General features: G+C 40.2%; 1 protein-coding gene across 5 annotated transcripts in view; it reads right to left on the reverse strand.

Annotated features, from left to right (window-relative positions):
- Inpp4b (inositol polyphosphate-4-phosphatase type II B) overlaps positions 1-15,423 on the reverse strand; it is a 789,563-nt gene that overhangs the window by 65,758 nt on the left and 708,382 nt on the right. For all 5 annotated transcript variants that reach the window (XM_057753361.1, XM_057753359.1, XM_057753358.1 and 2 more), the window contains 2 exons: positions 4,147-4,259; positions 462-616 (listed from right to left, as the gene is read on the reverse strand). In XM_057753361.1, coding sequence (XP_057609344.1) covers positions 462-616; positions 4,147-4,259 — 268 coding nt within the window. The remainder of the gene's footprint in view (positions 1-461; positions 617-4,146; positions 4,260-15,423) is intronic.

The following is a 15,423-nucleotide window of genomic DNA, read 5'->3' on the forward strand; positions in this document are numbered from 1 at the left end:
CAAGTTCAGATTTAATTACTGTGGAAATTAATCAAGATATGACTTGGGGCACAGTATTTTAAATGTCAGCAGAGTTGCAATATCAGATCTCTGAGGTATCAGAGTAACTCTGCCTTTCTCGTGGGGAAAGTCACCAGTGTAGACTGTGCCAGCAATGGGTAGACTATCTCTCAGTTTCAGTCTGGAGAGATTTCAGTCTATTGACCTGTTGTTAATTTGTACATACTCAAACATGTCGCGAAAATGTACTCTTAGCTGCACACAGCCATTAAACTCAAGATGAAAAATTATGCATACTTGTATTTCCTTATATTACCCAAAATGAGTAAAGGGAATGCTCCAAATTTAAATATGGAAATACAAAGCAATCATTAAATGTTTGGTCTTCTAAGGAGGTATGTGTTTTAAAACTTAATCAATGTAACCTTGACATGAAAGCAATTTTAAGACATGTGCAGTACCTTCTCATACAGTCCAGGGCCCGGATGAAGAAGTCTTTGTGCAGCTGGTGCTCGTCCCTCAGGATGGAGCACTGCTCCAGCGTCACTGACATGGAGGTCCTGTCTTTGGCGCTTTTACAGCAGGTGAAGCGGATACCGTTGAGTTTGCGACAAATCTGCAAGACACAAACGGAAACGAGGACTCAAGCAGTTCCGTCTACGTCTACCCAGTACAATCACACACACTGCCTTTTCATTTTATGAGGTAGAAGGCTGGCTATAACTTGATTATTTCTTTGAGCAGGAGGTCTGGGATATCAACACCACAGACCCCACAGAGGAGGCATGGAGGCCACCTGATTTGCATAAATGCCACCCACAGCTCAGAAGCAATAGCTTGGATGAAAATGACGCAAGCTGTGTTGTTCTTAGCTTAGACAGTTGAATGTTTGCCTAAAGTCTACTTTTTTGAGATCAAGCAATGAAAATCTTATCACTGATATGAGGAGGTCTCATGAAGCCCCAGCCCTAGCAGAGGAACTATTGGCATTGATGACCGTTGGGAGAGGGAGGACAGTTTACGTCATAGTTACTTATATGTGAGGCTGCTCGTGCTCCCTAGACGGCTCTGCAGGCATTCACTGAGCAAAGCAGTGGGATCAGAAACAGCACATGACGCTGGGAGGGAAAAGTGGTGGTGAGGGTAGCGAGGAGGAATTAAGGGAAAGTGATTAGGGGTAGATTTGATCAAAACACATTGTACGCAGGTATAAAATTCTCAAATAGTAAAAAATATTAAACTCACCTATTAAAAATACAAAGTATTTGCTGGACTTGAATTTATTTATTTATTTATTTATTTATTTATTTATTTTTGGTTTGGTTTTTCGAGACAGGGTTTCTCTGTGGTTTTGGAGCCTGTCCTGGAACTAGCTCTTGTAGACCAGGCTGGTCTCGAACTCACAGAGATCCGCCTGCCTCTGCCTCCCAAGTGCTGGGATTAAAGGCGTGCGCCACCACCGCCCGGCCTGGACTTGAATTTATGTGTCAAAATATCTGTATAGATAAAGGGACCATGTGTCAATATCAGGGACACTAAATTGGCTACCATTACTTCACACAGATTGTCACACAGCACAGGGTTATAAATGACTGATCGATATGCTTTTGTAACAAACCGAGCATGAACCCCAGTGGAAGCCATGACTACCCTCACTTCACAGTGGGGAAAACGGAAGCGTCTGGAACCTGTGTAACTTGTGTACAGCAGAGCAGGAACAAGCTGGAAATGCAAGTCTTCCTAAGTTCAAACACATAGTTTTTAGCTTCCGAGCATCTGGTGTTTCTCAGTGACTTACATTATAAGACAGACGAGAGTCTCTGGCCTAGGAGCACCCATTTCCTCATTGTCTTATGTTTGACATGTAGACCCCTCTGCCCTTTGCTGCTAGCCCTTGCTGCTTTCTAAGATGAGCTACCAATAATTAACTGCAGCATCAGCAATGCCAATCAATGTTCATTTTAAGATAAGTTGAATGTGACTCAATAACCATCCACTTTATTATCTGTGATCAACGAGGCCTTCAGAGTGCCTGCCTGGAGAAGAAACATTAAAACAGTTTTTATTGAGGATTTTTTCACTGTATTTTAATTGTATTTTGGTACTTAAATTAAGATTTATATGTCCCTATTAATTCAGACTTTTACTCCCTTCTATTTCCAATAAAAGTAGCTACAGAAAAACGAGAGTATGGTTTTACCATGTAATCTCCTTTTACTTAGAAAATTTTAATTCATTCAAATAAATAGTATTTCACCTTTTCAAATGGTGACTATATTCATAGTCACAAAATAGACCTTAATGGATACGTTTGAGATATAGTTTTTAAAAGAAGTAATAGTCTTTAAAATATATCGCTAATTTGGCATATACCTCTCCTGCTTGAGATTTTAATGCCCTGCATTTAAAGCCAAGTGGAGGTGGGCTGAAGCTTGCTTGTACATACTCAGCATTTGGTTTCTTAAATTTTTCCTTTTATTATTTAATTAAATAAAGAAAAATAAAATAACTGTGTTTTCATTAGACTGTGAAGCACTGACAAAGGCAATATTTCATTAGGGAGACAGAAAGAGCGGAAACAGAAAACAGAAATAAAAGTGTTTATGTAACATCAAAAAGGATTCTTGACTTCTCCATTTTAAGAGTGTTATTAAGTTGTTCTGGTTTGGAAGCTGATATTGAAAGTGCGTTTTCAACTTACAGCAATGCTAGGGAATACACAATCAACTGTGAGTTGTATAAGAACCTTATGTGGTTGGTATAAACACCAGAAAAACATTTTAGAAGTAAGCAGGATTGGTGGGAAGAGCTTACATATTCATATAGGTAAAAGAAGTTACCAAGAGGAGACAAGCATTCACGTTTTCATAAAACGATCATTGCTTTATCTTTTCAGGTGATTTTACCTCATGTATACAATAAGGTAATGCCATATATATATATATATATATATATATATATATATATATATACACATATATACATAGTCCCCAGATATTGGAGGGTCATCCATATGATCAGAATTTTTGGATGCTATGCTTTCAGCAAAATATTCAAAATAACATGAGGCTTAACCTAGTGAATTTTTGGGAGTTGCTAACCATGGTGGTGTCTAAAGACACACAGAACTCTGTAACTGGTGTGGTGCTGAGTGTGAGCAGTGTTAAGTGGCCTATCTGAAAGTAGTGTTTCCTGCTTTGGTTGCCTCTGATGTTCTTCCCAAGCACACCAGGTAAGCATGGCAGGAGCTTGCCTCTGTCTTCTTCTTGGTTGATTATTTTATGTGGTCGCATGGTAAATTATCCCTTCCTTTTTGCCCAGCAGTGACTAATAACATTGGTAATAGTAGGAAGGCTGATTTAAATGCTTTTGATGGCGCATGAATAACGTGCGCTGCAGGGCTAATGAACCTGAACTCTGCGTTGTGGGAGTGACAGCCAAGGCTTCAAACATAGACTCATCACAGAGGTCTCCAGGGCACCTTTCCTGGTGCAGGGATGCTTTCCCAAAGGAAGGTCCTGAGATCTGAGACTTTAACAAAATTCATAAATTTAATATGAACTCTGGTTCAAGTTGCCAGAAAAGAGCTTTTAAACACAAGCATGAGTCTCTTGCTAATTCATGCAGAAATTGAGGCAGGAAAACAGGCAGATCTCATACTGAGAGAACCAAACACAGTCAGATCATTACCTCATGGCAATCAATCATCAATAAATTCTGTGCCAATACCTAAACTAACAAACACATTTATGAGTTCATTAACTGAACAATATGTCCGTGAGTCTCAAGTCAGGGATCTGGCAACCCCACAGTTGGAATCACATATCTCTTATAGTGGTAGTTCAAAATTCGGATTGTCATATAACACTGACAATTATCCATAGCATGTAATACCAAGAGAATCACAGATACTTCTTTTTGGCCTCAGAATGACAAGAAAGCCCAAAGTTGGTAAGGAGTAGGTTCCATGTTGAGTTCATCTTTCTCCATCGCTATTGGAAAGATAATCAGCAAAGCAATGATGCCTTGTTAACTGGATAATGTAAAATGAAACCTAGGAACCAAAGTACAGACTTAGACCCTGCACCATGTCCCTGACAAGGCTTGCTCGTGGTGTGCAGGGAAAAGATGGACGTGCGTGCTTACTGTTGCTGCCAGCCACATGATCTCTACATTCTTTCTTTTCTTGGCTTGAATATTTTGATGGAGATTGTCCAACAATCCTTTTAAATCATTTTGTTCTTGAAAATGTGAAATATCTAAAGGAGAAAAAAAAAAAGGAGAAAACCATGAAACAGGGTCAGCATGAAGCAGCTTCCTATGGAGTTTTCTTGCAACATCTCTGCAAACGCGACTTTCAAAACAAGAAATGTCCTTTGGAGGAAAGAGTACGAAAGGGAAATGATATTAATCCCTTCCGTTTTGTCCTTTATCTGAACGTGTGCTTCAGTTTCCTCTCCTCCTATTCTCTGCAGCTATGGTAACATCAAACTGCCAGGGAAACAACAAGGAAAATGCTTTTCATGAGTGGCTTTCTTTCCTGCCACTTAAGTCGGAGCTATCTTGAGATACTGTCTCCTTTAGCCACTAAGCAGCTAGCCTGGATCAAGGCTATACATTAAGTTGGACATCATGGGTGAGAGAAATCTGAAACTTTGATTTGTAAACACAAAATCAGATTCTGAACAGGAAGTTTTGGATCAGGTAAGATTCTTTTTTATTTTGGAAGGAGCTACTGACTAATATAGGATTTCCAAATGCTTCTGTGAACCGTTCTATTCAGACACCAGAAGTCCTCTTTCCAATTTGACAGTGAAAACTATATCTGGGTATTACCAAACGTTTTTTACAGAAAAAGGAAGAGCCCCTGTTGTCAAGTAGCACAGATGACAGGAAAGGGGACAGCACAGGCAATGTCGAATGGCAGGAGAGAGCTAGAGAAGGACCAGGGACGAGCTGTTTCTCTGAAGTGTGCATGTTAGTAACTAAAGCCCGGGTAGCAAATGGCCTACATTGTACACTAAAGCCAAAGGCAACAGGCAATTATAAAGCAAATGTTCCCAACACATCATGAGATGTGAGCCAACGAAGGGGACAAAAATGCTCCTTAGAAACAGTGTTGGATCTGTAACGCATAGTAGAAAAGGGTCCTAGGTAGCTCACAAACTGAGGCATGAGGAATTCTTTTAGACTAAGCCTAAAACCCAGGAGGTGAGTAAGACCTAAGGTCTAAGTCTAGTTTATTCAGTTACATACATGGAAGACACTGAGCAGATATTCCCAATCCTAATCATAAAACTTACCCAGATTAGCTTTAGTAGTGATAAGAGTTTGTAATTTCTAAGTTTTTACCAGATGCTTCATTAGCCAAATGACATATGGGAGTGGTCCCTGGCACAGTTACCAGAGAGTAGAGGAACTTTCTCAGGAAACTATGCAGGCCATTTATAAACACCCACAGCCACAAATGGGTGCAAATGCACACACACACACACACACACACACACACACACACACACACACACTGAAAATGGTCATATTTCATCTCAGGAATCACAAGAACACAATAAAATGAGTATTCTTCCATTATATATCCTATGTTACAGAAAAAAGATGTAAAACATCTGTCTGAAATATACACATGATTTTACTAAATTTCCTAAGTTTCAAGAGTGAAATTTTCACCACGGAACTAAAGCTGATTCTCAAAGAAAAAGTCTGACCCCCAAACACTCTCTTAGCTGGAGCTACTATTGCTGGGATAAAATACAATTACTAAAAGCAACATAGGGAAGAGTTTGCTTTGCTAAATCTTCTACATTATAGTCTACCACAGAAGGAAGTCAGGGCAGGAACTCAAAATAGGAAGCTGGAGGCAAGAACTGAAGCACAGAATCCGGAGGGATACTGCTCATGGGCTTATTCCTATGGCTTGCTCAGCCTTCTTTCTTATACTGTCTAGTAGATCTTCTCAGTGTGGTTTGCCACCCCATTGAGCTGAGCCTACCTACATCAATCATTAAGAAAAAGGATGAACTTTTAGATATGTTTGCTCAATTGGGAGCACTCTTCTCAAACGACTCGAGCTTGTAACATGTTGACAGAAAACAAACCAACAACCAATAGCAACAGCAGCAGCAACAACAACAACAGCAACAACAAACCAGGTAACACCACATTGCCAGGAGGGCCACTATCAGTCAGACACCTGTGTTCAGACTGACAAATTAGAAAGAAACACTTATGCAGAAGTTAACTGATCATTTGAAGATGATATGTATTTTTCAATTGCTTTGTAATCATTTAAAATAAATATGTGTTATTGTAAGACAATAAAGCTTCTAGAAGACCAAGAGAGAATAGAATACAAACAGGAGGGAAAGAATCTGAAGCCTGTGATACAAAGATGTGTTATTATATTAAACTTTCCGTAATCTAATAAGAAAACCAATGGCCAAGCCCATATGAGGTGTAAGAAAGTGTACTGAGGTTATAACACACCAACAAAGGTGCCAGGACTGATGGGAAGAGTGGACAAGGTTACAAGGACAGGCTGGTGCAGAGGGCCCTACGAGAAACCTTCTGGGTCTCTAGGAGCATTTGAGGCCAAGAGAAAAATAGAGAAAAGGGATGGGGACCAGTCTGTGAAAGCTGGTGTGCAGTGGGCAACATGCCCCAGCACTACCTGGTCCTGAGCTCCAAAATGCCCCAGCACTACCTGTTCTTGAGCTCCAAAATGCCCCAGCACTACCTGTTCCTGAGCTCCAAAATGCCCCAGCACTACCTGTTCCTGAGCTCAGTGTTTTGTGCAGATGCAGTGTCTGGGTTTCAGCCAGAAAACAAAGACCACTGGTCACTCACATCTTCAAGGTCACAAAGATCCTTTTGAAGCCAGTTCACTCAAGTATATGCCGACCACTTTTGAATCATTGTAAAATGATACATTTAGTCTAAGGTAAGATAAAGTTAATTAATGTATACTTTGTTACGTATTTCATAGCTCTTCACACACAAAGAAAGTGGTGACTATTTGAAGTAATAGATATATTAAATAGTGTGACCATGGTGATTGTTTCATTATATGTATATTAAACCACTAAATTTTATTTCTTACATTATAGTCTTTAATTATAAAATATAATAATTAATGTACCATCCCATGGAAGTTACATATCATACACACACACACACACACACACACACGTCTTCTTTGTAATAAAATTTGTGTGAAATAACTTTTAATCCTAGTGTGTACGCTGCATTATATATGTGTTTCACCCATTTAGAAAATTCCAGTTGCAACCCACCAAAATCATACAATATCAAGACAGAGAGTGAGTATGAAAGTCTGTCAGACATTGACTTAAGACAAGATGCTTGGTCAACTGGGGTGTTGGTTGTCCCCCCAAACCGCAGGGTAAATGCATGGCTGCCCCGAAGAGTAAAATCTTGTAGGCAGGTGAAATTGCTAGGGGGCTCAGGTTGGGCTCTCACTGGGGCTTCACGACTCCAGCCTTTTCTTCTTCCTTTCTTTGCTTCCTGGCCAGAGCACAATTTTTTGCTGCCATGAATTCCGGTCATGACGGTCTGACTTGCTTTAGCAGTCGAGGCCTGGGATGGCCAATGCAAAGGTGTTCTCTTGGTAGGTTTGTTAGGTGAATCATTTTCAGACAGCAAACTAACACTGCCTACCACAGAGTTCAGAAGCTTACAGACTAGTGTGAGCTCCTGCTCCAGAATTTCCCTCATCCTATTGTGTTTGCACGGTTAGTTGGGATTTCACAAACAGCTCTGTCGTTTTTACAACAGACCAACGTGTTCAGGTTATCTTTACTAAAGTAATTCTTTTTCAGTGTTGACATAGGGTCTTGGGTTCTGAGCATTAGAAAAGAGTTTGTAGAAGATGGTGGAAGCCTGAAGACCACCCGGGGAACACATGAAATCTTAAAAATATGGTAACCTAAACAAGACGAGCATCATGCCCACCCCAACTGACATGGCAACATTGGTGGGGGAAACTTACCCGGCGCTGCCAGAGATGAAGAGCTATAGGCAACCAATGGCCGCTGAGACAGGGGCTTTTTTTTTTCTTTCCTCTGGGGAATGACCTCCTCACAGAGTCAGCTCTTAAACTAATGTATATAGAGGCAATACCAACTGACTCAGTAGTGTGTGTGTGTGTGTTTGGGGGGGGGGTGGAGTGTTCAAAAAAGGTCTTGAAGTTGAGAGGGAGTGGGGAGCATAGAATAAGTGGGAGGGGTAAGAGGGAGGGTTGGAAAAAGGAGAGCCAATTGAGAACAGTCTATCAGACCTCTAAATGTGAAGCAAATAGTTATTCTTCACCCATTCCCATCTCAAAATGATTGTTAAAACACAGCACACAGATACGGTGTCTCCTAGAAACTCGCCCCCTTGTGCACCCCATCAGAAAGAAGCCAGGCTTTTCTCTTCTCGTTCTCTTCACTCTTCTTTTGTCCTCCCTTCCACTCCCCGACAGTCTCTTTCTGTGTATCTCGTCTCTCCCTACTTCTTTCTTCTTTATACACTGGAGACCAAATCCTGAGCCTTACAAAGTGCCCTTCCCCTCCAATACTCCATGCCTTCAATTATATCTCTAGAATGACAATTACGAAAATACAGCAATTTTTTTCAACCCAATATGTTCATTGGTATCAATTTTTTCAGCCCAATAAAAAATCCATGCAGGACATAAAAGCAGTTCTAATTTCAGAAAGGGTTATCACTAATAATGATTATTTTATTAATTTGTGAGGTTCAGTTATATCAACTGAATTCATGATCATCGAGAAACATGGCTTTGCTCTCACTTTACACCATGCTTCCTGAAATGTCTATAAAGTTAATACACTGTGTTTTGGCCATGTGTTCATGCATTATCCTAACACCAAATTTAGACAGTTCAATTGAACCTCTGGGCACCCTCCACACATGTATTCTTTTACTGTTTTTTTAAATTGGGTTTTAGAAAGCAAGTGGAGGTAAAAGTCGCAAAATACTAATTGAATTATTGTTTATCACGTTAAATAATAAAAAAAAACCCATAAATGTCGACAGAGTGGGCAAGCTTATAAGTGTTAATTCAGTATGCTGTTACATATACTAACAGATAAAATAAGAAAACAGTGCTGCACATCTCCACATGGATATTATAAAAACGGTATTAAGCCAGAAAAAGAAATGAAAACAATCATATGATTTAGCTGTATAAAACTGTGTATACACACATATATGCATATGTTAAAAATATACATGAAAATTAAAAATAATAAAATCAAGGTGTTGCTTTCCACAAAGGAAGAAAGACTTATGTATGGAAAAGCTCGAGCGAGGGCTCACAAAAGGGGCTTTTACTTTATCTGTGAATATTTGCTTTTTATAAAAATTCTTATGCTAGGTTATAGATTCCAAATCTCTAAATCTTCCCTTTATTTTTTCTTTTTACTTTTGTCTTTGAAATTTTCATAAGTTTCTGAAAACAAAGCTGTGATTCTAGAGAAATGACTTTCAGCACGAGTTCCAGCCTGCTTGTTGTGTGGTCCAGGATGAGCTGTCCCCGTGCCCCTTTCCACAACTGTAAAACAAGTACAAGCACCCTGCCATGCGTCATCAAGCTGTAGAGAATACAAATGATAAAGAGCTGTGGCAGAACCGCCTACAGTATTCAATTCTGTGACTACTTTAAAAATAGACGAAGATATCTGTTGTTCTTAAGAACGCCAATTTCATCAAGCCAAACAGAATCCATACCCCTAATGAACAGAACATGCAAGGCAAAAGGTTGCATATTATACTTTTCTGTGGCTCACCAAATGATGCCCCTTCAGCAGCAAGTGTTCTAAACAGAATACTGACCAGAATCAATGGCAGAGTGCTCGTGCGTGAACAGGAACTATTATGCTTCTCAGTGGGTTGAGCTAAAACACCAAGGAACTCTGGGAGTGACTTCATTTCTCTTGGTCAGATGGCATAACGCTGCCAGAGTGTGCCAAGCTGACAGAATCTTTAGTCATGAGGAGACTAGATGCATAATAGTGTCAGTGCACAAGAGGAACACAGAAATTAAGTGGAGGCAAAGTTTTTTCTTTTGTGCTTCTGAGTAACTAAAACAACCCTAATTTGAAGCCTGCCTTACGGCTGAATTTTTCAGGAACATTAATCAATGAATACTTTTTTTGTTTTAATAGTTTGAGTCAAGGTTTCTGTTCCTTGCCACCAAAGACATTTAAGGTAAATAAATGGTGATGTATGTGTTTTTAACACTAACCAGCCACTTTATAAAAATGTGCAGTTATTATAAATTGGGACAGACAATAAGGTTATCTCCAGATAGCATCCAATCAGCTAAACTTGTGATGATGGTTTTAAACCATTGTGCCTCTATTCTTTGGCATACTGCTCTTGGGAAGCTGGAGTCTATGTCCTCTCACCTTAATTTGGGTAGAACTGTGACTATCTTGACTAATGAACAAGACACAAATAGTGGTATTTTCCAAGGTCAGATTTTAAGTGATTATGTAACTCCTATCAGATTTTTCTCTTTGAACTTTACTGTGTGATGTCTCCCTTTCTAGATAGCTACTGTAAGGAATAATCTAATATAAACTAGGAGATGCTCATGCCACGGGGAAGTCACATTTAGGTGACCGAGCATTGCGTCACGCTAGCACAAGCATGAATATCAAGCCCTCTGGATGACTCCAGCCTCCACATCCTGGAAAGATTCCTGACCACTCTCCCTTCTACCCCGAGTCACGGATATAAGAGAAAGGAGAAAGTGCCCTACTTTCCTCATCAGACTCAAACTCAGCAGCTCTGTGAGCTGAAGTTAACTGATTCCATAATGTGTAAAGAAGCTTGAGATAGCTTGTTACGTGGCAATATAGAGGAAACTACTTAGAAGGGATCAAGCAACAAGAGGACAGTGTCTTCCCAGTGCTCTCTGGTTAGCTCTATACTCTGACATATGAATCTAATTAACTCTGAACAGTTATAGCTGACTGTGTTAGCAAGCAGACAGTCACAACTGGGGAAGAGCCATTGCGCTATCTTACAATTATAAATTACATTAGTTTGGAGGCTACAGAATCATGAACAGCATAAAAAGACAGTGCTGCACTAAAACCAGCTTTAACTAGTTTATCCTCATCACTCACCAGCATACTCTCATCATAGACTAGTTAATCCTCATCATTCACCAGCACACTCTCATCATACACTAGTTAATCCTCATCACTCACCAGCACACTCTCATCATACACTAGTTAATCCTCATCACTCACCAGCACATCTCATCATGCACTAGTTAATCCTCATCACTCACCAGCATACTCTCATCATAGACTAGTTAATCCTCATCACTCACCAGCACACTCTCATCATGCACTATCTAATCCTCATCACTCACCAGCACACTCTCATTTTATACTAGTTAATCCTCATCACTCACCAGCACACTCTCATCATGCACTAGTTAATCCTCATCACTCACCAGCACACTCTCATCATACACTAGTTAATCCTCATCACTCACCAGCACACTCTCATCATACACTAGTTAATCCTCATCACTCACCAGCACACTCTCATCATGCACTAGTTAATCCTCATCACTCACCGGCACACTCTCATCATACACTAGTTAATCCTCATCACTCACCAGCACACTCTCATTTTATACTAGTTAATCCTCATCACTCACCAGCACACTCTCATCATACACTAGTTTATCCTCATCACTCACCGGCATACTCTCATCATACACTAGTTAATCCTCATCACTCACCGGCACACTCTCGTCATGTACTAGTTAATCCTCATCACTCACCAGCACACTCTCATCAATGAAGCAGGCGATATAAGAAATCAGAAACCAGAATTCCAACCTGTTTACAGATGAACATTTTTGACCTACACATTTTTCAGAGTTTCTTCTTCAATGAGTTTAAAACTTGTCACCAGAAGCAACAGAGAAAATACTTCAAAATTATTGTTAAAAAGTGTTTCAGACACAGTACAAAGTTTTTATGAAATTCCTCTTTTATGTATTACACATTGGTATCTATGCCTGTATTGAAAAAAAACAGAAAAAATGAAAGAATAGCATATTAACTACTTTTCTCATTTTAAAATTCTCATAGGAATAGATAGTGGCTGGACTACAGAATCCCAAAATGTGATAATTTTATAGCAGGCCCAACAGATTCTTTTTTTGTTAGGCGGCCCTGTAACCACTAAAAGTGAGCTCCCTGCTCTGCTTGAGATGGTTTTCCACAGCAAAAGAAGTAGGTGGACAAAAAAAAAGATCTTTGCTAATACAGGCCGTGTGTGCATAACTAGAGCAGGAGCTGTGAGTCAAACCTGAGTGCTGAGTGCACGGATAATCCCTTTTGCTTGTGCTCATGTGGAGGAGGTCCTAGCCATGACGGGAGATGGGCGATCACCCCGTCCATGCAGGGCAACTTCCATGTCCCCTATTTTACCCAACAACCACAGAGAAAGGATTTGCCTGTTGGCAGAAAGTAAAAATAGGAACTAGAATGAAGTTTTCAAAGCTTAGTTAAAGAAGAATTGCGTGTTGGAGATAATTACTATGTCTACCAGCTGGTTGCTACCACAGAGGAAGGTCAGATGGCAGCACAGAGAGGCAAAGGTCAGGCCTTCTCCTTCCATCTTCTTTACCCCTCCTTTCTGCTGACACAGAAGGCACTGATTCTCCCGACAGCCCCTTTCTCATCCCATCAGGACCTTGGAAGCAGGTGATATCTTAGCATGTCATCCCACAGAGGTCACAGAGGCATCGGGGAAGGTTTGGATGAAGTCAAACATAGGAAGATAATCATGGAATGGAAAAAGTGCACGGAAAGTTTCCAAAATGAAAAGGGAAGCACTGAACAAATAAGCACATGAAAGGTGCATTTTATTCCCCTTCTGCAGCACCTTCAGTCCTGCAGACACCCATATTTCCAGTTCATCAAGACAGCACCGAGTGTTAATTGGCATTCACAGACTGCTCATTTTGACCAGCCTGTACTACTTTACTTTCAGTCCTCTTTGTCCTGCTCTCCCAAGGCCATTCCCACGTTTCTAGAGATTTCTGATACACAACTGGGAGGGGAAATGAGGATATAAATTGGGCGAAAAGATGGATTGAACACAGAAAGCCCCTCTTTGTGGGTTGACAGGATGTGGCATGAAAATTAAAGAGTGGCTGTTCATATTAAACATGGAGGGATTTAGAGTATAAAGCTATGTGAAAGGTCAAATTCTAAGTTAGCATCAGTGCCCTCTGTGAGATTTATTTGTTTATTTATTTATTCATTTCCTTACAGGTATTAGTGTTTTGCCTGAATGTAGTCTCTGCACCATGGACATGCCTGTACCCTCTAAGGCAGGAGCACACGTTGGAACTGGAGTTACAGATGCCTTGGAAGTGGCCTGTGAGTATTGAGGAGACCCCTGGAAAGCAAAGAGGTCAAGCTATCTCTCTAGCCTCCTTGCTTTTATTTTAAATTAGAAGTTCAAATTAAATTTTAGTCACCCTCGACAGATGTTCTGTTTACTGGATATGATATCAAATGAAACTGGGCCACTGGAGATGCAGGAATTAATCGAGGTCAAATCCAGATACTTATATTCTAAATGTATATCTTATAAATTAAGATAATAATGTTAACCTACTTCTTACTATAAGACCAAAAGAATTACCTTTAGGGTGATTTTATTAGAAACTCATATAGATATTCCAAAAAGAAAGGTAATTATTTTTGAAAATTTATCAGAGAATGGGCAATCAGTTGAAACAGTAGTTAAAGTTAATACAGCCCTTAAGAAGTATACACAGAGAAACAAAGGGTTTTCCACAGAAAGAATGTTGTAAATTGTTTCAAACGACAGAAATAATTCACAGTTCCTGCAACGGAAGGGTAAGTTGACTTGTTAGAACCCTGCAGAAATATAATTCCCTAAGAATCCCAGAATGCACAGCGACTGGTCTCCCATGCATCTCTCTAGCCTTTCCACGTGCAGTAGGATGTCTTTTTGTCATAGAAACTGACAGTGGAAATATTAACTTCCCTCCCTAGAGAGATAATGGGGGGATGCACTTTAAAGCACAAAGTGTATGTGTGTTAATTACCCTCCTTTGGCTGCCAGTGAAATATAAGTGCTCCAAATAGCTACAGACATATCTAAGTGGGCTTTCAACTGAATTCCCATCTTTTTATCCTAAGCCATTTCATGCTGGCTGAAGAGACTAACGTAGTGGGAGGTCATCCAAATGCAATGCATGGCAGAATGTGAAATGCATGTTGGAACTTCTTACGTTTGGAAACCCAGTAAAAAGAAACGAGAAAGAAGAGGAAGGATGGTGCAAAGATCAGACATCTCCCTGTAAGGATGGAGGAAGGTCAGGCATCTCCTTGTAAGGATGGAGGAAGGCCAGGCATCTCCCTGTAAGGATGGAAGAAGGTCAGGCATCTCCTTGTAAGGATGACGGAATGTCAGACACATCCCTGTAAGGATGGAGAAAGGTCAGGCATCTCCCTGTAAGGATAATGGAAAGTCAGGCATCTCCCTGTAAGGATAACAGAAGGTCAGGAATCTCCCTGTAAGGATAAAGGAAGGTCAAGAATCTCCTTGTAAGGATAACGGAAGGTCAGACACATCTCTGTAAGGATGGAGGAAGGTCCGACACATCCCTATGTACCTGCACATAGCAGAGCAGAAGAGGAAAGAGTAAGAAGTTACAGATCTAAGCTGTGAGTACAAGCAACACTGGGGACACAGGAGTTCAGTTTCTGTTTGGCTGGGCAGGTATCTGAATGCCTGCTTATGCGACTACATTTGGCTTTTGCAGTGCTGTTTGTACTTCATGCTTCTAGGTAGTCTATAATTTAATGACAATTAAGTATCTCTATCTCTGATTTTTTATATATTGAGAAAATAAATACTGAATACTACTAATAGTATGTGTGTGTGTATGGATGTGTGTGTGTGTGTGTGTGTGTATGGGTGTGTATATGTGGAAGCCAGAGGATAACTTACAGAAGTTGGTTCTCTCCTCCTACATTGGAGATTCCAGAGATCAAGCTCAGGTGATCATGTTTAGTGGCTTTTCCTATCAAGAAAGTCACCGAGGTGTATTGGAACTGAACTGAGAACAAACTCCCAGTTACAAATACATCAAATGTAAAAGGAATCTCCAGCACAGAGCTATAAATGCATAGATACCTTAGAGTCTATCTTTGAAGTTCTGACCACAAGGTTCTCGACAGCACTGGGAGCTGGTTTAATAGTGAAGAAAGCACCCTGCTGCAGCCATCATATGTAGAACTGATCCCTGTTGTTCCACTATCCAGATGTGTGAACCTCACAGAACCCAGGGTGGAAACCAAGTCCTTCCTA

The sequence above is a fragment of the Chionomys nivalis genome, chromosome 21 (assembly GCF_950005125.1).
Source record: "Chionomys nivalis chromosome 21, mChiNiv1.1, whole genome shotgun sequence".
Lineage (NCBI taxonomy): Eukaryota > Metazoa > Chordata > Mammalia > Rodentia > Cricetidae > Chionomys > Chionomys nivalis.